A 23468-nucleotide genomic window follows, 5' to 3' on the forward strand; every position below is an offset into this window, starting at 1 on the left:
CACACTAAAAACTGCTGAAAACCACACATTGTACTGCGTATTTACTAAAACAATATCTTAAAACAGAGGGACATTTACTTTTTGATTCCATTAGATGTATCTGACAGCTATAATTGTTATATTGCAGATTAGCATTTACATATAAAACATGTGATCAACATAGAATATGATGCATTTGTATTGATTAAACTATCCATATAAGTATAAAAAGCACAACATAGATCATCTACAACATTACAATGCTGTATACATGTTAATGCATCAATAACAATAGTCCAATAATGTAGTATATGAAGTGATATAATTGTGTAATTCTGCATAATGAGTAATTTTTCTTTATTTTATTGATAAGACTTTTGTGTATTTTGCTTATGTAAAATTGTCAATGCAGATCTTTTACTTGCAATCATGTATTTTTACATTGTGGTATTACTACTTTTACTAAAAAACTTAAAAATCCTTTTTTTAGTATTTAATTGGTGCAAAACATTTGACTGTTTTCAACAAAAACACTCTATATGTGTCCCTATGTAATTCTTAATGCAGTTTTATGCAGTGTCACAACATGGTTATTATTCTAAGAATTAGATAAAGAACAAACATTTACACATTTAAGAAATCAAAAAAAAGGAAACATGCTATTTAAAGTAAGCAGGATCACAAGCTTGTAAAGGAATTGTCTACAAAAGTGTGGTGTAGGTAATATTTATCATACTTCACTGCAAAGCCAGCCATATTGGATTACATGAAGCATAAAACAGCCTGACTCCTAAAATCCCCTCACTCTGTAAAGTCCCCTGCACTCTCAGCCGACTGTTTATACAACCAATTCCCATCTCCCTTGCATACCTTCCATTTTAAGAATCCGCCTGCAAAACATTAAGGCACTTGGTAAAAAAGGTCTGGTGACAACATCAGCACTCAAATAATTATTCTTTATATAACATACCGTAACATAAGATAACACAACATAACATAACATAATATAAACATAACATAACATAACATAACATAACATAAACCTAACCTAACATTACTTGTGCATAAAACACCCATACAAATTAGACAGATACTGTAGATATAGCTCAACATATCTAATCATTAGTATGCTCCTACGTCATTCGTTTCTGATAACATAAACATTTATAAAGAGATATGATAACAATAGGAACGTAGAATTTATACTTGACCTAATATCAAACGTGTCTTTAGTTCTTTCATATTTGTAGTTAATCCAGAGAAAATGATAAGCAAACAGGTAAAGTCAGATACATAACAACTGGGTAGCTTAGATAGACTTTAAGACATAGACTTGTGATACTATCCAACCATTTCAGAGGTGTTCTGTCCTGATACAGAGTGGAGGAGCCTATTCCACAAAGTATGTTTACCAGATACTCTGAGTTTGTTAAGCCTGAGTTGACGAGTTCCAGAAACAGAGACCCCCTCATCACTTGGTGATCACTTGCTATCAATTGACATGGCCATGAAAGCAACAAAAATGTCCAGCAGAAAATCCAGCAAAAGATGGAACCTCACTGCTACTTCAAAATCTGATTCCACTTTTAGTTTTTATTTCATCTCTTTTATGATACATTTCATTAAAAAAAGTGTGATGTAGTTGTCAGTGGTGGTAAATGTATTCAGATAATTTACATAAGTAAAAGTAGCAATAACACAATGTAAAGAAAATACTAAATTATAAGGTCCTGCCTTCAAAATATTACTTAAAATTAAGAAATGTTATCAGCAAAATATACTAGTATACCATAAAGTATCAACCATAAAATTATGCAGCAGAACTGTACTTGTCACTTCATTTATTATGTATTATATTTTTGATTATTACCACTGAAGCATTAATGTGTAAGCATTTCAATATTTTAGCTGGATGAGGTGGAGCTAATTTTAATTACACCACTAACTATACCTGTCAGATAAATTTAGTGGAGAAAAACCTACAATATTTCCCTTTGGAATGTAGTGAAGTACAAGTCTAAAGCGTCTAAAGTAACAAAATTGACTCAAGTACAATATTAAAGCTATAGGCTACTAAGGTAAATGCAATTAGTTACATTTTATTATTGGCAAACATGACATGCCCATGACTCTGTTGCCATGGTGAAAACATGTTACCATAGTTACCGCACTGCGGTTAGAGAATCGGTTAGTTGGCCATCTCGGACAGTCACCTTTGACTTCAGGTGCTTGTTTGGTTTAGCTAACTCATTTCCTGGAGCAGGACCTTGTTATACTGGATCTGTGAGGGAGAGCCATAGAATAAAATGGGGATGTGCCAGCTATATATTAACCAATCAGAAGCGAGACGGGTGTACATTTAAACAAAAGTTTGTCAAAGCTAAACAGTCCGAGGAAGTGCGCACTGCGCAGTACAACGAGAGAAGTGAAAGTTTTGGCTCTTGGATGCATCATTAGTTCGCTGGTTACGCTTAAATGGCTATGGCTTAACACTATCCTTGCTATTTATAACTCTGGAGACTTTTGTCCTTCCTTGACGGTTGAACATTGCTCGGTTTTAAGTCGGACCCAGTGACGCTTGAAATGCATTTTCTTGGCATTTTTGTGCTAATGTTATGCGAGCTATCATTGGGGTGTCCTGTTCCAGTAGGTAAGAACAGAAGCTTGTCTCTTTGCATTGCATGTTAAGTCAACCCCATACTTATGTACGTTAGTAGCTAAGCCTTTGCAAGCACGTACCGTTACACATGTACTAGGCTACACTATGGTTGCTGTTCATAGACTCGAGTCATTCAAATTTGCTAAGATTCGTACTTTTGGTATACGTGCATCTTTGTCCCAAATTCCCCGTAACGTAACACCTTTTGTACAGGTCCTATCCGCTGACCAATCGGCTATCCTAACCGCCCTTAACCGCTCGAGGTCAAATGCCTAACCCCAACCAATCGAGCTGCTTCGTAGGGCCTTCTTATATACTGTCCTATACGTAGGGCGAGTCTTGGCGTGGCCATAGTGGAATTTGGGACACTAAACTGCACGCTAACCCAACTTGGACAATGTCAATACAATTAGCCTTGTGTTTGTAAAATGTAGTGTTCAGTGTTTGTTGGCACTAACAAGGAGTGTTAGCTCCAGAGGCCATAGTTAGTTGTAGTGTTGTATTGGAATACTTAATAATAATTAATAATTTGAAAGTGAATTATATCATCCACCCCTCTTTACATAGGGTACATTAGGGAACAGATAGTTGGAAACACCTCCCAACAAAATGCAATCCAGGAGTTAAATCAGTCCCTGTCAACAAAAACTTAAAAGGATTTTAATAAGATTTATTTTAGGTCTCTTTTAAGAATGCATCAGATTGTATAGGTCTAACTAATGAAACTGGTAATACAGTTTAGGCTACTTTTTTATTCCAGTACAAATGCAATGACTACATACTTTGCAGATTCAAAATTAACTATGTACAATGCATTGCAATAATGGAAAGTACCCAACATTTAAGTGGTTGGACCCACATGGACCAACAATACAACATTCATAATTTAAAGGTGCACTATGAGTTCCTGCATGATGTCACTTCTGTTGATGTTCAAAGTAAATACCAAACAACACAGAGCAAGCTCGCCCCTCCCCCCCATGTTTCCGTAACTGTCATGACTAACTGTCACTAACCCCCACCCCCACCCACAACCATCTTGTCGGTGATTGGCTGGAGTGGTTTGTTGTATTTTGGTGCACAGCCTGTGCCCCCAGTGTTTGTTTGACGTTTACGACCCCTGTGTTGTCTCCCGAGACCGGGCTTTTTCACAGTGTGTTCAGGGGGCAGGCAGCTAGCGGATCAAGGAGAGATGCCTACAAAATCGTGCAGGAACTCATAGTGCACCTTTTAACACACTTAAAAGGGCCATTCAGTAGAATGAATGAGTGCTTTTAATTTTTGTTTCACGGCTATTCTGCCCTACAAAGCAAAAAGGCAGTAACTACGCAGAGTGCAGAACTGAGAAAAATGACTTTAAAGTTATCCTGTCATCCAGCTAAGTAGTTGTAGGTAGATTATTGGACATGTGGCTGTTTTTGTTACTTTATATTAGCTTATTCTTTGTACATATCAATCCTCATATTTAATTTGATATTTTACCCCTATTTTACAGTTACTGTACTCATGCTTTGTTTCACTAGGGCTTTTTGCAGTTACTGTACAAACGACTACCATTTTTCTCCAAAACGACACACATTTGAGATAAGATGTTTTGTCACATAACAAAGGATGCCTTGAATGTCATGAAAATGATGATAACTCATTTGTGACCAAAAATGCAGTTACTCCCTTTTTGTTTTGTAGGGCAGTATTGTAATCTGTCATATGTTTTGCAAAGTTAAATATTTATGCAGGGCTACTTTCAAATGAGTAATCTAACATGCATTGTGCACAAGTTACATTTTAGCCTATTTTGCATCTCTTGCTTCATTACATAATACAATTCCTGTGGGGACTTAAAGCCCACTGTAACACTTGGAGTCTTACTTCTTTTTACTTTTTAACTGTTAGATACCATCATAGTGCAGGTCCAGCAGTGGGGAGTGGTGGGTGCTCAGCAGGTCGTGGAGCAGGTCCTTCTCAATGGAGTCTCTCTTACTGGCAAAAACCAGGAAGTTGACAGCATTATCCAAACCATGTCAGCTGATGCACAACTTCCAATTCTTATCGGTGTCAACCAGACGTTAGTCCTAAGTAAGAAAACATCATGTACCAGTAATGACTGTAAAAATTGACATCATCAAAACCTCAACTTGGATCTAATCTTGTTGTCAGTCATATTGTGTTTGTTATTAGCCTTTATCTTCCTCCCTAGGAAACCACACTGTCCTCCGTTCTCGCGAATGCATATTGGAGGGGTCTCAGCTGCACTGGACCGACCGTGTGTTCTATGATGGGAAGGTCTATCTGACTCTGGACCACTCTGACACGTGGACAGCCCACGTACCGGAAGCACTGGCCTTTAAAGTGCTGTGGGACCAGGAAGAGCAGCGCATAAAGACGGCGAGGACCCCACTTCAGGAGGCATGCATCAAGCTGATGAGAGAACTGATGCTTTCTGTGGAGCAGTCAGGTATATATTCTTTCTGGCTTTGGAGAGTTTTTTTTTTGTTGTAACTATCAGCAAGCTTTAAGAGATTTGGAACCTAATGAATGCATGTTACCCACAAAGTACGTCTTTTCAAAATAACCACATTGTTGATACTGCAGTTTTGTGCTGTGGACACCAGCTGCCAATGTTTACAATCAAATTACCAGATTTGAACTAGAATTGTGTATATTGGAGCAAACCATGGTGCAAAATGGCGCAATATTATACAGTAATTCTCTTCCTAATGGCATTTGCTTTTAGCCTTACTTGATGCTCTCATGGAAAAACATTTTCATTAAGTGCAAAAGTCGAAACTAAATGATTGTTAAGGCACTCTGCGTAACATGAATGATCAGGTGCAACTTTGTTGTAAGGCAGGTCACATTCTACATCATTCATTCACTTGTGTGAATGAATGATGTAGAATGTGACCTGTAGAATGTGAATGTGAGTGATAACACATATAATTAACGATATTAGATAATACTTTTCTGGATCCGTAGCTGTACCTGCCTGGTAGTTTGAAATCCTTTTAGGGTTGAAAATCGGAGGGGGGGAAGCCTGAATGCTGCTGGTGGTGGAGGCAGCTCATGCAATTGGTCTAAAAGTCATGTGACACAATGCATGCTAAACAAATAAATAAAAGGGTTATGAAAACATAAAACCTTAAAAACATAAAACGTTTGTCCCTGTGATTGATACTGTTTGTTGGCATGCAGTCGGATTACATTTGTATTTGTTTTTCTAGTTCCAGGAATTCCTTCGCCTCAGTTTCTGATCCCAATCTTGGCGCTCCTGGCGTTTACAGGACTAATTGTAATCAGCCTCCTCCTCTTCAAAAACCAGGGTGAGTGTTAGTCAGTGTCTTCATTTATGATCCTAGTGGCCTGAGGGTAGAAGCTCCTCCCGAGCCTCTCGGTGCTGGCCTGGTGTATGCGGTACCTTGTACCTGACCTCAACAGGGACGAAAGGCTGTTGCCTGGATGGTCTGGATGATGATTCACTTAGCCTTTTTCTTGCGATGCCTGGTGTAAATACCCTTTAGACAAGGTAGGGCACTGTCTATTGTGTGTTCAGCCGAAAGAACCACTGTCTACAGTGCCTTGCGGTCCTATTTGATGCTATTTCCATACCAGACAGTGATGTTTCCAGTTACGATGCTCTCGATGATGCAGGAAATTTCTCAGTATTTGAGGGAATGCCAAGAATTTCCTCAGGCGTCTGTATTGAAACAGTCCCTGCCTCGCCTTTCTCACCACTGAGTCAGTATGCAGCACTATTTCATCTTTATATCTGCTTTAATTTAACACCTACATTTTGAAAATTTTGCTTTCACATGATTGACATGATAGTCACATCATTTGGTATGGAGTCTCATGCTCACAGGGAAATGTATAAGGCATAATGATGTGCTTTGTCTTTCTCTTACTCTCTGCCTAGGTTTGAGACACCCTGGAGGTAAGAAAACAACATCTCTGTTTTGTCTTTAGCCCCTGTCGACTTCTCAGTTAACAGTCTTGGGAAAATATTGATAGAGATAAATATTAAATAAACTCAAAACCACATACCCTTTGGAAGGGCATGTTCTTTGAATTTTCTTTTGTCCATCCTGATTCATGCAGTGATATGTGCAGTATGACCTCACAGTGAGGTTATACTGCATGTATCCCTGCACAATTGCAGTCGTATTCAGTCAAAATAAAAATGAGGCTCACTTTTATTGTCAATTGTCAGGTGACACAGGGATGATAGTTTATGAAAGTTAATGCTCATAAGAATTGTATTAGGAGTGATATCCAATCATCTTGAACAGTGAGTGAGAATGTGCAGCTCATTATGTTAGCTATTTTTTTTTTTTTCTGTGATGGAATGTCAGCCTAATCTGTGCTCTTTGATTTCCTTGCAGGTGTTGTTGGTTCGATTATACATTACCCTAAAGACATGACTGAAACAGCTCCAGACATTAAAGCCAGTGGTTACCGTACCTTGTAATACAAAGTTCCAGCTGATGAGCAGGGTCACGTTTGAGCTTTCTACTTCATTTCTACTGTTGAATGTCCACTTACTGATTTAACACTTCGACTCCCTTCTGTGTATGGACAGTGTTGCTCCATGAATGTAACCAAAACCTTTGCTAAAGTACCAACAGCCCACTGTCTGAAACGCGGTCTGGATTCCAGACCACATTATTTTATGCACTTTAATATATGTGTCACACTTTACACTGATGCTTCTTTTATTGCATATCATTATCTTATTTTTGCATATATAAATACACACACACATACACAAAGAAATGTAAACATGATTGCTGTCTTTTAACATTTTCTGGACTAGGCTATTCAGGGAACACTAATGTAAAAAGAAATACAATGACAATGTTCTATTTCAAGCACGTACACTATCTAATGCAAGTCAAGACAGAGAATGTCACAAATTGTCTTAAAGTCTGTAGATAAGGCCCTGCTTAAAGTGTTTTGTTTTGCCACTGATAGACCAATCACACTGAACACTGCCAAACACTGGATGGACTACTGTAAGTGTGTTCAGTTATCCAAAGGGTCGGATTGTGTTGTTTTGGTTTGAGATACCATCCTTATGGTTTTAATATTTCTTTGTGATACTGTTACATTGTTGGGACTGTCTATACATTTTCCCTATTCATGTCAACTTTAAGAAATCGTTAAATTAAAAGATTATTTTATGGAATGTTTATTTCATGGAATGTTTATTTCATATGTTTTCACTCTGTCAGCTTACCCTTAATGCTGATTTAAGGACAAATCCAGAATTTGATACCTCTCCTCATTTGGGCACAGTTAAGTGATGGTTTGGACCTGGCTTTGAGTCTCTTACACATCTACGGTAATTAAGAGGAATATCAAAATGAAGCACTTGTCACAATTTTTTTATTATCTAATAACATAATACTTTTTTTTTTTTTTTTTTTTTAATTCGTGTTTTAGTCTGCCTCATAAAATACTTGTGTGGCCGTTTAACCATGCTGGCCACTTACACTAAAAGCTGCATTACAGCACTATCACCTGTCATAAACAGCAAAAATATACCTGCATAACACACTATGTAAAATTAACACTGTTGTATAAATGTAAATTATATTGGAACTGATAACGATGTGACAACATAAATATTTAACCAAATATAGATGCGACTTAAGTGGCTCTTAAAGATTGCTTAGCAATGGGAAAAGAGTAGGGTACTGCACCTCATAAATGATAATCGAGTTTTAAAATGGCAGACTTTCAAGTTTGTATGATGGTTTGAACATTTGATGTTCATTTCCATAATTAATGTTCTATGTCTCCAGAAAATGATTGTCATATCGCAGAATCAGAATTGGAAAGGGTTTTATTGCCAAGTATGTTTTTTTTAACACATACAAGGAATTTGTTTTGGCGTTGTTGGTGCACGTCACACATTCTCAAATGCAAGCAACAGTTTATTTTCTTTTAACACAATCAAAATCGGCTGCATTGGATTATCCTTCCTGTTTTCCTAACACCTATAGTCCTTTGAGACAGCAATACATTAAGGGTATTTTTTATAAGGTTTAGCCACAGACAGTATGCTTTTTTGATGTCAAGGTTAGTCTGTGACAGACATCGGTTTGTCATCATGGGTCTTCCATTGACTCTATTATTTTCCATGAAGTTGAGTATTGAGTGTATTGATGAGTCTTCTACTGAAATATCCTTTAGTAAAATGGAATATATATAATAGAATAGAATATTTATTCAATGGTGTGCCTCGCTCTACTTTTTTTTTTTTTTTAAAGCTTACTAATTTGATCTTTTTGATGGTTCTTTGAATTGGATAACTTAAGGTTGTTGTAAAATATAAAAACGAATCCAGAATACAGGTGTCATGCTGCAATCTCAAACTCTCAAACAAATAAAAATAAAAAGTAATTTTCCTGCTATTATATGACCTTTAAATACATTTCTCAACCTTTAAATAATTAAATAAAAGACATTTAGTCGATATTTTAAATCAAAGCAACCTACACTAAATCTTGCTTCAGAAAATTTTGATATTTATAGATTTTTATCTGTTTTTTATTGTTTACCTCACAACTCACAACTCTAATATCATCTTTTGGCCGATAGATGGCGATATATATTTTTGGGAGGAGGATTGTTTTCGAGCAGGAAGTTTCCTCCACCAATCACATAAACGCATTCATAAACATTACCATAGTTATAACGGCAGCTCCTTGAACGAACCAATCACAGGAGCTCTTTCTGGCATTTAAACCGTGTGGCGTCATCGTCACGAAATTCAAAATTTAGAAAGAGAAGAGAGAGAACGGTCAGTGTTGCTCCAGTGTATTCCACGTTTTCTTGAAGAAGTGAGATCGTTCTGTTTATTTTGAGGTTTCAGAAGGGCCACATTTGACGGTAATTAAACATTCAAAGCGGTTAATGGTACTGAATGATTATGCTAACTTCTGTTCATTTACTTAGGGAAAGCTAGCTAGATTTACCTGCAGTCGTTATACCTAGGTTAACGTTAATGCAAAATAGGTTTGGCTGATGTAAAACGACTTCTTGTTTTGTACTCCAGCGCTGATAGGTCTGGCAAAAGGAGACTAGCTAGTTCTAACGTTAACGTTACCTCTGTGATCTAAGCGTTAGTATGCGTTGCCTAGCTAACGTTAGCTAGCCGAACTATTGACTAGCTAGCTGACGTCATATAAATGACTAGTGCACGTCATATAAATGCTTATTTTTTTTATTTGCCCTGATATATTACAGGTCGTATTAAAACCTGGATAAAATGGCACAGTTTGGGTTTGAGAACGACATCCATAGCATCTTGAAGCTGGATATGCCCATCACAAACGCTCCCATGGCAAGGTGGCAGAGGAAGGCCAGCTCATCAAACACATCCGCCTTGAACGGGTTGTCGCCTGGCAAATCTGCCAATGTGTCGCTCAGTTCATCAAAAACACCGAGCAAAACACCAGGTAACGTGTGCCATTATATTAATGCAGCGTAACACTTAACAGACTCTGTAGTTATATCTCTGCCAATGTTAACCACTGGGATATTCTTTGTATCATAGGCAAAAATAAAAAGCAGACACCCTCTAAGATGGGGGGCGACCGCTTCATTCCCACCAGAAACAGCAAACAAATGGATGTGGCAAGTTTTCTGCTCTCAAAAGAGAATGAGCCTGTGGACACCAACAATACAACAGGAACATCAGTAAGTTATTGTTTTGATACACCTTCTAAGATGGGGGGGGTTTGCTGTTTCATTCCCACCAGAAACAGCAAATGATCCTACATTCATGATCCTTCAGTGAATTAAAGGATTGTATTGATTACATTGTGTCTTTAAAGGAAAGCCAGAAAGCCTGGTCTATGTCACTAAATGGATACAACATTGAAGATGCAAAGATCCTTCACCTTGGAGGGAAACCACTGAATGCTCCAGAAGGTAACATTAGGATATGTGTCAACCATATTGCTTGACAAAAATATTGCATTCATATTTTATTTACATTGTTTTTAATTTGGTCTAATGTACAGGCTATCAAAACAACTTGAAGGTCCTCTACAGTCAGGGTGCAACCCCTGCCTCTGTCAAAAAGACAAGATACATATCTTCAACTCCTGACAAAATCCTGGATGCTCCTGATCTTCGAAATGATTTCTGTAAGTGTAAAGAGGTTTTTCCTCATAACATTAATGCATGTTAGAATTTTATTCTGTGACAACAGCAATGTATGCATCATTCATCACATCTTGGATTAACATCAATCCACTGAGGGTGGATGTTGATCACTACTTTATAAATACTAGATTTTGTACATGCATATTTGAGCTTTACACCAAAGGCACTCCTGTACATCTAACAATAAATATGCCCCCCCCCCGCAGATTTGAATCTGATTGACTGGAGCAGTCGAAATGTTCTCGCTGTGGCACTTCATAACAGTGTTTACCTGTTGGATGCCTCTCAAGGAGATATCACTCTCCTCATGAAGTTGGAAAGTGAGGACATCTACATCTGCTCACTATCCTGGACCAAAGAGGGAACCTACCTAGCTATCGGCACCAGTGACTGCAAAATTCAGGTCAGTGTTCTGATGAACACACCACCTCGGTTCATAAGGACACATGGCAATCAAATAACTACTTCATATCTTGTTTAACGATACGTTTTTGTTTTCTTAGTTGTGGGATGTTTACAACCAGAAGCGTCTACGCAGCTTGGTCAGCCATACGTCTAGAGTTGCTTCCCTGAGCTGGAATGACCATGTTCTCACCAGGTACAGGTTTTTCCTCATTTCTGATAATGGACAAAAATTTGCAATACCAGTTTTGTGTGTTTGACTCGTATGTTTCTTTCCCTAGTGGCTCGAGATCAGGACACATCCACCATCATGATGTGAGGGTGGCAGACCACCACATCTTCACTCTTACTGGTCACTCACAGGAGGTGTGTGGGCTAAAGTGGTCACCTGATGGGCGATACCTGGCCAGTGGAGGCAACGATAACTTGGTTTATGTATGGCCACGTATGCAGGAGGGCACCACCAGCAACTCGGTCCAATGCTGGAGTGATCATCAAGGAGCTGTGAAGGTGAGGAGCTTCATACTTGTACTGGAAAACAGAATTTCGGCGGCCTCTAGCTCACCCAGTAAGAGCGTTTACCCATGTTGGCTGAGTCCTGCAGCGGCGTGGGTTTGAATCCGACCTGCTGCCCTTTGCATGGGTTGTGATGGCGCAGTGCATATGATGCATGCCTTTGGTGTGGGAGGTCTGGGTTAAAATTCCACTTTGATACATCAACCAATGTGTCCCTGAGCAAGACGCTTAACCCTTAGTTGCTCCAGAGGAGTGCAGCCTCTGACATATGCAGCAATTGTAAGTAGCTTTGGATAAGCGTCAGCTAAATGACATGTAATTTGTTTAATCAATTTGTCCCAAATCAAGACAAGACTTGTTTAAATTTTATTTTTTCTGGTCATGGAGCACAATACATTTATTTATTTTTTTTTTTTTATAAATAAACTGCCAGGATAAAATGTAACTGGGTTAAGCTTGAAACTCACTTTTGAATGTTATCATTCTAGGCTTTGGCCTGGTGTCCGTGGCAGCCAAATATCCTCGCATCTGGAGGTGGTACCAGTGACCGTCACATCCGTATCTGGAATGTTAACAGTGGCTCCTGCATCAGTTCACTTGATACTCAGTCCCAGGTACCTGCACACTGCTAGACCCTTTTTAGTTTCAATGGATATTCTCAGTCAAATGTTCTTTTATTTTTGAAAAAATTAAACTTGGGAGGTGGCAACATCATAGGTCTTTTCTCAAATCACAACTTTTTTTTCAGATCTCATCACTGTTGTTTTCACCCAACTACAAAGAGCTTGTCTCTGCCCACGGATATGCCCACAACAATGTTGTTATCTGGAAGTACCCTGCTCTCACCAGGGTTGCAGAGCTCAAAGGTTAGTAACTATATTTTTTTTTTGGACTGTACTGGCTATGTACTTTTTAACACGCTTAACTTCAAATGGAAATATCCAGTGACCTGGAAACTACGTCCCACTTTCTGCTGATTTTAAACCTATTAATGCTTTTTATTATAGGCCACGAGGACAGAGTTCTCAGTTTGATTCTGAGTCCAGACTGCTCGACTGTTGCGACTGTTGCTGGAGATGAGACTATCCGTATGTGGAAGAGCTTTGAAGTGGATCCTGTTAAGAAGGCCAAGGAGAGGCTGGTCAAATCAACTAGCAGTGTAATTCATCAGTCAATCAGATAGTTTGATTCGTCTTGGTGTTTGTGGTGTGTGTGTGTGGGGTTTTTTTTTTTTTTTTTTTTTGGGGGGGGGGTCTATGCTGAGTTATGTGCAAATGTTTTATTTAATCCACAAAGATGTACACTGTTTTCACTGTAACTGGCAGTTTACAGCTCCCATTGGTGGTGTAATGGGTTGTTAGTCTCAATTGTTTATACAGGTCTGCTAATGTGGTGAGTTGAGTGTTGGTTTTTTTTTTTTTTTTAAGCAATCAATGTATTTAACTTTTATTAAACACTCGGGATGCATTGTATACCACAGACTAGGTTATAAATAAATGCTTATAAGTAAATGGTTTGATTAATGTGCTTCTGTCAGTTAATTGTGATGTATTAGTACTGCCATGGTGCAAACTGTAGGGCTTATATCAATTCACATGTAGTGCTAGCCATTATCTCCACCAGTGCCTCATGTTAACACCTGCCAAACCAACGGAATACAAATTTCATGTTTATCCTGCAGATAGGTTATTCATTTGCTCTATCATTAGCTTAGCTGTGGTTTAACGTTTAAAATGCCGTTCTCAAAAATTGCATTTAAACTTTACCTGTGGTGTTAGTCTGAACCTGGTTGCTGTGTTCTGTAGAAATTGCCTTATAGCCTGTAGAGGTCACTGTATCTGAGGTTTAACAAACTGTTGCAGATGTATTTGATCTTTAGAGTATAAACTAGTATAGTGTCACTTCTTCCTTAATTAATTTCTAATGACAGAAACAAGGTTACTGATTATCTGACAAACGTAACCAGTTAATCACAAGTCCAGTGCCTGCAGTGAGGAGTTTACCAGTAATGTGCAAGCCACAAACAAATGACTAAATTGTCAACTGTGGTTTTAGTGTATTAGTATGGTTTATTTGACAGATGAGACTGCAGAAGGATATTCAAAGGCAAATGTTCTAAAATATGATCTACATTTGATTTAAATATTTTGAAACATATATTATTGGTAGTGATGTACTTTCACAGGTGCAAGTAGAATAATAAAACTGTCAGGGGTTTACAATAAATAACCTTTTCTCTTACAGGACATTGGGTTTATTAACATAAATGGCGCAAATATCTTCTTGTGGTGTAATGGCATTCACTTCTACTAAGTAATTGTACAGAAATGTGAACCGTGGAAATGTTGCAGATCACAATAGCACAGATAAAATCATTTCATTGCTGCAGTGCATGCTGTGAAGCCATCAGACACACCTGTGTGCTACATAAGGCTCTGACACCTGGTTTAGCATTTTTGCATTCATATTAGATGCATATTTAAAATTATATTTGATCCTCACTAATTCACTTTAACAAAATAACTAACATTTAGCTGTTGATCACAATGTCCATGTTTCTTTCGTATGCCACTTATTTTTAGTTTTACAGTTTTCATCATATGTTGGCTGAGACAGTTATACTGCCAAAGCCAGAACATCACTGAACATTTGCAATCCGTAATGAATAGACAATTTACATGTTATTTAAGATGAGAGGTTTTCCCTCCTACAACAGCTGATTAGCTCACCATCATACCACAGGGTAAATGTATCAATGACATAATTTGCTGTTGAAACAGAAATCTCCATAAATGGTTTCCATACGTGAGTAAACCTCAGCTTTAAAGGAATGCTTATTTAACAGTGTGTTGCTGGGAGTACAATGAAGAGCTACACATGCTCATTTATGTTCTGTCTTTTTCTTTTTAGTTTAAGTTGCCGGTGTACAATCGTACAGTCGTTGAGGCTCCATTAGAAGCTTTGGATCCACCTGGTGTAGAAAAGTAAAACATTAACTTAGGTGAAACATTTGAAAACAGTAAAATTACAGTAAAATACATTTATCGAGTTTTTATTTCTGCTCGAGTCAAACAGGTTAATCTATTGAACATTGTGAGGGTTAATTGTAACAAACAGCTTCTGGATACCCAAAAACATCCATTACTATGTATTTTTAGTGGCAATTATCAGATCCAATTTTTAAAAGGCTAGCAGTGCTTCAAAACTAGATCATCCTTCAACTGTCATGAGTGCACGTATAATGAACAACAGCAAAAACCATTCAATATATACATTCTGCAGTGATATTCAGAAACAGCGCACTTTTTTTTCTAATTCTAATTTAATGGAAGGGACTTTTGATTAACTTCATGCAGAGTGCTGAGAGAATAGACCATACAGTGTTGCAAAACTCAGAATGGATTAATATAACCGTGTATGTCACTACCTAATTATGCAAAAATGCTGAATGCATCAATACTGTAATATACAGTATAACATTTCTTTTTCACAATTCTTAAAATTGAAAAATTGAGGTTTCTTACAGACTGCACACCATCGCTGCTTTCCAAATGACTCAGACCTTTATCTAAAAAATGTTTTATTTCAAAAGATAAATAAAAACAGAACAAAACTAAATCTTCGACAATCTTTTTGGCATAAACTTTGTACCCGTTATTCATATGTGCTGGTCTTCAGTGGAAACTGTGCGCTACTTCCCAGCAACAACGGTCATGCCAGCCAAACAGTAGTGTAGGTCAAGCTTGTGTGGCCCAACCCGAGTTGAAGAATACCATCAGTGACAAAGTGAGCACCGATCTTCATACAGTGTTTATCACAGTTAATATTTTTTACAACGACTAACAAACACAATGTGGCAAGTAGAGATCACCACCAAAACACATATCCCAACAAGTGCACAAGAAAGATTTATATAGAAACTATAAAGTTTAGAAGTAACATATTGAAATCTGTGCCATTCCAATATGCTACTAGATATGAATGATGAATAATATTTTCAAGGTAGCTCTATAGAGCCTCCTCTTCTTCTTCTTCTTATTTTCTCATTTTCTCATTTCCAGAGTTACCAAGTCAGATTTCCTTTACTTTGCCCAGGAGGATTTTGCCGTTGGTGTGGTGGTGTGCATTTCCATTCTCCAGGTGTTTCCCATTGGCCACCACAGCGATAGGTTCACTGGTTGTGCCGTTCTGTTTTGGCTTGTCCTTTACGGCAGGAAGTCGCTTTCCCTTAATGTAGGCCTGGATCCAGAAGTTGGAGAAGAGGAGGAAGAAGAAGACGCCATACATCCAAATCAGGTGGATCCACATGGGAATCTGGTAGTCACACTTCTCCATGAAGTAGTACTGGCTGATGTGGACGGAGACCAGAACAAACTGTGTCTGTAAAACAACAGAGAAAGGACAGAGTTGTTATTAATAAACCTCATTCTAACCCAGATTCATTGGTAAAATCAATTATACCAGTCATGTCATTATAATACTTAAAAAAAAAAATAAAAAAGGGACATACAAGCTGAATAGCGGTCATGTACTTCTTCCACCACAGGTATTTCTGGAAGCGTGGTCCTGCTGCAGAAAGTAGGTAGTAGAAGTACATGATGACGTGGACGGCAGCATTCACCATGGCATGGAAGCAGCCCATTCCTCCAGCTTGAAAGGAGGAAAATAGGAAATGATGCATTTCATTAGACATTTTTATGCAACTGTTGTTTTGGCTTTGAACTTTCTTTGGATGCAAAGTATTGAGAAGATATTTAGCCATGTCTATGGCTAAAATTCTTTGTTTATGCATAATGTTTGTATGAAGTGTTTTACATTGATATTATGCTGAGTAAACCTCACCAGGAGTCAGGGTGATGCCCCACCACCACGTCCAGGGCATGAAGGAGTGATGAAACACGTGGAGAAATGTGATCTGGCTATGTTTCTTCCTCAGCACAAAGAATAGCTAAAACAAAAAAGTAGAACAAGTTAAGTTAACTTGCATAGAAGACATGTCATTGACAACTAAAAAGTCACGAGAAAAAAGCCCAAAAAGAAATGTTAGGAGAGATGAAAATGTCCTTACTGTGTCAAGAAGTTCAATGTATTTTGAAAAATAAAACAACCAACACACTCGAATCATCTGGGGGAAGAAAAGGAAGAAAAGAGCTGTAATGTCAAATATCTAACTATGGACAATCATTGAAGGACATGATTTCGCAGCCTTTAGAACAGTCCTAACCTGAAAGTCAACACTTTTAGGACACAACAGGTAGTGAGAGCTCCTCTGCTCTGAAGCAAATGATAAACAATTTACTGGCTTACCCGTAAAGTCTCTGGCCGGGTTGAGGTGTCAACGAGGTCACATCTCCATGTGTAGGTGGTGGCCCATCCAGCCATCATGAACTAGGTGACAGAAACACATCAGCAGCTGTTAACATTTCACAAGCACTCTGGCTGGTGAGGAAATGGGTATTTTAGTCAGGAGATAACTCCATTTGTCAATCATTTTATTTACCTCATACACTATGTAGGCATTCAGTAAAACCATGCTGAGGTTGTAGACAATCATGGATGTGTTGAGACAGAGGGGTTTGCGGTTTGCCATCAGGCGAGGTCCAACGTAAATTGAGAGGAAGACATAGGCCAACAGGATGGCGGTCATATGTATAGGGTCCTGCATCAGTGGGTAGTCTCTGATTCTGACGTCTGGGGAGAAGAAAAAAAACCAACACATTTTTCATTGTCTCGGCATCAAACACACACACACACACACACACACACACACACACACACACACACACTTTAAAAAAAGACAGAAGCAAATGCCTTTATCAAACTTTTTACACAGCTTTATATTTGTATGCCATTAGATCATCACGTATTCATTCATATTTTAACAAATCAGAGGTGTAAATCTGTAACAGAGACACTTACCAGTCCTCATCAGTATATAATCGTGGAAATTTAAAATGTTTGATACAGCTTCTCGAATCATGGTGACTCCTTGTTTCTTGTCCTATTAAAACCACTGGGGGGGGGGGGATAAGAAAAGACAAAGAGTCAGAAACCAGGAGATGAAGCTGAGCTGAAGGTGAGGTCGGTTGGTTGGGCAGGTGAGCGACAAAGCGACCTGTCCACCTGCTTCCCCACTGACTAAACAAACAGGAGACAGCTGCACAGGCTCATCAAACACCCCTTGTGTACAACCTTACAACCCCCAAAAAATACACAGCAATATGTAGGAGCTCCTTTCACTGTCTTATCTAAAGTGTAGCATGTAAACTACAAATCCTCACTGTTTCAGCACTAAATGTGCTTCATTTAAAAAATAAAACAAAATAAAAAAGTAAATTCATTTGATGTAGTAAATGAAAAAAGAAAACAATGACCCAGTATGAAAATAATGAAATATCAGAAGGATTCATTAGGGATTGTGAAACATCTGATTTCTGCTGTCAGTTTAGAAACAATGAAATACTCTCCTGCTGACTAACAGAGCAAGTCAAACAGGTGAGGCAAAGAACTTGGCCCTCGTATACAGCTTAGCCAACCCACCAAGATATGAGCTGATCAGGGATTTCCAGGGAGTAAAACCACAGAGCATACTTTATTTAAAGCAGCAGAAGTAATGCTGTGTTGCCCTAGTCCAACTTTATTGAACTATGAAACGGAAGGTGTATCTGGCACACACAAAAGACACTAGTCTAACGATGATGAATTAAAAAGAAACATTCATACATTAAAAACACATTGGAGCAGCACACACACCAATCTCAGATCCCTGAAACTGCTAAAATACTTTCCCTGAAACTGCTAAAATACTTGCGGTTATTAGTACCAAGAGACTCACCGGCCGCTGTACCAACTCCCGTGTGTGAGGAAAGCAGCTGCACAGCCAGCGCAGGCAGCACTCAATCCAGAGAATCAAAGAGATCAGGAGCAGCAGTGAGAGGTGATCAGCTGAAAACCAGGTCCGTGAAAAGCTCCGTGGGTGGTAGCCTCCAGTTGTTCTCAAATGTCTAGGATTTTATTTAGCTGGAAATCCAACAAGAGCTGAAAGTTTCACAGGTAAGAAATGGGGAAAATAAGCAAGAGATAGAGTAAAAGTGAGAGGCCAGCCAAGATATGGGACCGGGATCATTTAACTCAATTTAAACCCCGGGACTCTACAGACCTTAGTAGTTGCAGGACCACACCCTGTTTCAATGCTTAGCTCCACCTTCCCATCCTCACTTAGCCTGTTTGTGATTGGACTGTCTCGTCAATGGTGGCAAAGGGGATGGGGTCATGGAGTCAAGGAAGGCCTGTAGCCTTGGTTAAAGGTGAATGGGCCCCATTGTTGGGCAACGAAAACCAGTTAATAAGCACATGAGGATAAAATTAATAATAACTTTATGTGACTATGATACAATTATTGACAAAAAAAGTTACAGGTTAAAAATTCAAAACAAATATCTCAATAGTTTAAAACTCCTTGTGTCAAAAAAAAAAAAAAAAAAAAAAGTCTGATAATTTCATTGCAAAAATGTACCTCCAGCATGATTTAGGCTAAAGGTGAAATCAGATAACACACATTCACAAAACCAACTTTTTTGAGTTGCCCATCCCTGTGCTGTAGCACCGGGGCTGGGTCCAACCCAGGCTGCTATGACGAGCTCTCCTGTGCCTCTGGTTTTACCTGTTTCCCGAGCACCCAGGACGATGGGCGTGAGGCCTGGATAAAGTTTGAAATGTACACCCCCTCATACTCGTACGATAGACTAAAAGGTTGGCTGGAATGAAAGGAATCTCTGCACGAGAGAATGAGGGAGGAAGGGAGGAATCATCGCTGTCTGTTTACATACCGTTTGACAATTTAGCACATGGTGGCTCTTCAAATGAAGTGGAGGCATGAAAAACACAGACATTAAATCATTGAATGTGTGATTAATGCACTAAATCTTAAACACAAACATGACACGGTGATTTGATTTTAACATGTCAAGTTGAAAATTTAGAGTTGAAACAAATTCCTGCATTGGACAGTTTGTCATGAAATAAATTCTAGGGGGAAAGAAAGCAACAGTGATTGCATTTGGTGCTTGTATGTCATGCAGTTTTGACCTTTGTACTCTCACAGTACATCATTCTTGGTGGTAGGCTGTGTTTCAGAGAAGGCCTAAAACTTGAGCAGTGGCTACTAAATGGCCACTTGAAGGTGTGGCTTTCAGTCACACTTGCCTCAGGTCACCAACATCTTAAACAGAAGAGAAACTGAGCTCCTTAACAAATTCAACAGTTTAGTTTTACTCATTGATCTCTAAAGAGAAGGATGCAGCTGTTTACACAGCAGCAAGTATCTCGATAGAAACAGTTAGCTCATCCACAAGGGGTTTTCCAAAATGATAAAGCAATGATATACGAAATATACACCAATATTGCCACCGTTTCTCCACTAAAAAGATGTAGAAAAAAAAGCATGACTGAAACATGTCAATGTTTTGAACACTGACATGTTTTTGACCCAGATTGAATGTTAAAGTTGGTGTCTTTGTCACTATCCATATGTCAGCTGTTTTTCATAGCTGCCATATTACTGCACTCTACAAGACACTCCATGTTCTTCTTGGTCTTGTGGCCATTTCACATTGACTTAAGTCCACGTTTTTCCCAATAGAATTTATCACATAGAAACTAACAAACAACATAACGTTGTCAATGGCCCATAGTTCTCTGCCCAACAGGATAACCAGAGAATAGACAGCAGCCTCGAGACATAGCGGGTCGTTCTCAATTAGCCAATTGTGAAAGATTGGACAGGAGAGATGCTTCTGGATGTGGAAGACTGAACTTGGCTGCTGATAAGGAATGAATGAACTCAGTGAACATGAATGTGGACATGCAATGAGGTAGTTTGTAAAATAGCATACATTCCCAAACACATGAGTCATCAGAGCTCATAAATTCATATTTTAGTCACACTGTCATTGTTGAAATCTGATCCTCCAGAGTTGCACTTTTTGTGCCATTTGTAATGAGAAGAAACTAGATTTCATGTGGGGTTCTAATGTGTTAAGTATTGTGTTTCATCATATAGTAGTGTGGTTTGCAACCTAGCTGTTTCATTGAATGCACTCGTCTGACCAAAAACATGTAAAACAATTACTATAACTGATACTAACGGTACAACCTGTTGTACAACCTAGGAACAGGGCCAATTGTGTTAATATTTGAAAGTTCAGGTTTCTCATTGGAACAAATGAATGTGAACACTGACTCAAAGGAGGGTGATGTTTTCTTTACTATAGCCACACTTCTCTTTTAACAGGATCACATAGAAACTCACCCATTAGCATGCTAATTACTGAAACATCAACATCTCAGGACACCTTTTCAGTCTTCTAATAACATGACGGTTTTGAGTTTTGATATTTTGTTGTTTAACTTTGCTTAGGAACACTTATTCAGACACTTGAAATGTACTAATTCATTCATTCTGGACTTTATAAAGCACTCGCCTATCAATAGTTTGTCGATTTTATGGAGAAATATCAACAGGTTCTAAGTGCCAATTTAAATAAATTGATGGACCATCCAAAAAACAGAGTTTGCAGGTTTGACCTCAGTGATTTTATAATATTGTTATTATTGAATGAATGAATTATTTTCAGTATGAGTCACAATGATTTACACGTTGTGAAATCGAGGCTAGTTATAGGAAAAAATATCAGAATGAGAATAAGATTTAATGCCAAAATAAGTTTTCTCTTGCATCGAATTTGCCTTGGTGTGTTTGGTGCATACAAATAAAAAAAAGGTAAATAACAATTAGCATAGAGCAAAGTACTGCAGCAGTCAAAAACATATAGAAAATAGAAAATAAAACACCATAACTATTAAAACTAATACTACTTTATATTGCTTTTTCTAGTGCTTAGTAAAGAAAGTATAGCTCCACATGAAGTATAGAACATTACCACTATGTCAAAGGCAAATCAGTTCTAAATGTTTACAAAATGTGGTGTCAATTAATAAACGTATAACCTGTTGTCAGTGTAGCAAATCAAACCGATTGTTGGTGTGGTCACAACAAGTCAGGAAGGATTTTGTATTGAATTAATTACACTAGTATTTATGTAGAACATTTATAGTCCAGACAAGCTTGTGGAGACACTGCTGCTGGTAGGGAAAAGGTCATAAAAAAAGTAAATGTTGTGGCCGGGTTAGCTCAGTTGGTAGAGCAGGTGCACATCTATTGAGGTTTACTCCTCGACGTAGTGGCCGCAGGTTCGACTCCAACCTGCGGCCCTTTGCTGTGTGTCGTTCCCCTTCTCTCTCCCCTTTCGTGTCTTCATCTGTCCTTTGGAAATAAAGGCCTGAAAATGCCCAAAAATAATCTATAAAAAAAGGAAATGTTTCATTCTTAAAGGGCAGTTCACCCCCAAATCAACTATTTCCTTTTTCCATTGTTTCTACATGAAACTGTTCACAACTCGGTCTGTGAATTATCTTGAGTAACTGGGTCATGATTTCTGGATGAAAGCCATTGCTGTTGAGTTTTTCAAATGTAGGCTATTTTTTGGGGGCTTTGAGCACCACAAGCCGAGTGCCATCTAGTTCCATTATATTGTTAGAAAGCAGACATCTCTGCGGCACATATCTCCAACACTGGGCAACTCACACCAAAACAATCTAGACTGAACAGATCAACAGGTAAGAGGACAAATATACATTCTTGATTTTGTGGTGAACTGTCCCTTTATTGAATGGGTTTCTCTGTTTTCCATGATCTGTGTGACTCCTATCATTGTAACATTGAGAACAAGGATCATATTATGGTTAAAAGTAAAACTATTTATCATCAGCACTACTTGTAAATATTATTATGTTTTATTAATATATTGATAAGAGCTGAATCTGTCCCAGGAGACAAACATGAAGAAATGACCACATCAGCTCAGAAACATTTATTTTCGCCTTCTTTTATAGTTTTTTTAATGAACCAGGAAACAACAATGTTGGCCTCAGCAGTAAAGTGAGTAACAGCGACACTCAGCGGCCAAACACTTAACTGTAACCCCCCCCTAATAATTAATAATTTAACCTAATAATAGGTGTAGATGATCTCGACCCCATCTCCTTTCAAAACAACAGCTTATTGTTAAGTTTAATTTGTTTTATTTTGAAAAATAACATAAAACAAGATCTACAGTATGGGGCGCCGAAAGTATGAACTTGTATTGATAGATAGGCTAGATATTTAATAGTCTATAAAGTAACCATGTGCCATACAGCAATCGTTAGATATAAACAGACAACTATCCTAATACCACCGACAACAACAGCAACAACAGCAGAACTCATTATAGACATTATACCACATATCATTAAAGTACTCTACGTATAAATGTTTGTATTTTGTATAATGAAATAAATGTGACAATACAACAACAAAACAATAAAACTGCTTCATACATGGAGCGTCGGAAAGCCCCTTTATCTCAGACAGTCAGTAGGCTATACGTGCAGAGTGGAACACCTGCTCTGGGCGGGATAAAGGGTGCGACTCTTTTGGCGTCAGCAAGGAACACATAACTCTGGGAGGAGGTCATCTGTACAGTTATATAGCCTACACCTGTACTGGGAAAGCCCATTTCACTCACTCACTCACTCACTCACTCACTCACTCACTCTAAAAAACACTTAAAGCCTTGTGACTTTAAAAGAGAGATAATAATAAAAATGTTTTTTTAAGAGAGAAAATATATAGGCTCGG

At 38.2% G+C, this 23468-nt stretch overlaps 3 protein-coding genes across 3 annotated transcripts; 2 read left to right on the top strand and 1 right to left on the bottom strand.

Annotated features, from left to right (window-relative positions):
• Window positions 1-2199: 2199 nt before the first annotated feature.
• Window positions 2200-7820, top strand: LOC116046099. Its single transcript, XM_031294303.2, has 6 exons — window positions 2200-2629; window positions 4532-4714; window positions 4836-5093; window positions 5860-5958; window positions 6552-6569; window positions 7018-7820. The coding sequence occupies exons 1-6, from the start codon at window positions 2563-2565 to the stop codon at window positions 7101-7103; spliced, it is 711 nt and encodes a 236-aa protein (XP_031150163.1). The 5' UTR covers window positions 2200-2562; the 3' UTR covers window positions 7104-7820.
• A 1497-nt stretch (window positions 7821-9317) lies between these two features.
• Window positions 9318-12969, top strand: cdc20 (cell division cycle 20 homolog). The gene is made up of 11 exons (XM_031294304.2): window positions 9318-9529; window positions 9887-10098; window positions 10197-10339; window positions 10477-10573; window positions 10666-10791; window positions 11017-11213; window positions 11314-11408; window positions 11494-11722; window positions 12217-12342; window positions 12477-12594; window positions 12736-12969. The coding sequence occupies exons 2-11, from the start codon at window positions 9909-9911 to the stop codon at window positions 12909-12911; spliced, it is 1497 nt and encodes a 498-aa protein (XP_031150164.1). The 5' UTR covers window positions 9318-9529; window positions 9887-9908; the 3' UTR covers window positions 12912-12969.
• Window positions 12970-14764: 1795 nt separating this feature from the next.
• On the bottom strand, window positions 14765-18890 carry elovl1a (ELOVL fatty acid elongase 1a). The gene is made up of 8 exons (XM_031294305.2): window positions 18564-18890; window positions 17648-17741; window positions 17229-17419; window positions 17036-17116; window positions 16797-16853; window positions 16571-16676; window positions 16239-16378; window positions 14765-16108 (listed from the first exon to the last, which is right to left on the bottom strand). Exons 2-8 carry the CDS (start codon window positions 17706-17708, stop codon window positions 15800-15802), a joined length of 945 nt encoding a protein of 314 aa, XP_031150165.1. The 5' UTR covers window positions 17709-17741; window positions 18564-18890; the 3' UTR covers window positions 14765-15799.
• Between the last annotated feature and the right edge of the window lie 4578 nt (window positions 18891-23468).

Source organism: Sander lucioperca, chromosome 9, assembly GCF_008315115.2.
Source record: "Sander lucioperca isolate FBNREF2018 chromosome 9, SLUC_FBN_1.2, whole genome shotgun sequence".
Lineage (NCBI taxonomy): Eukaryota > Metazoa > Chordata > Actinopteri > Perciformes > Percidae > Sander > Sander lucioperca.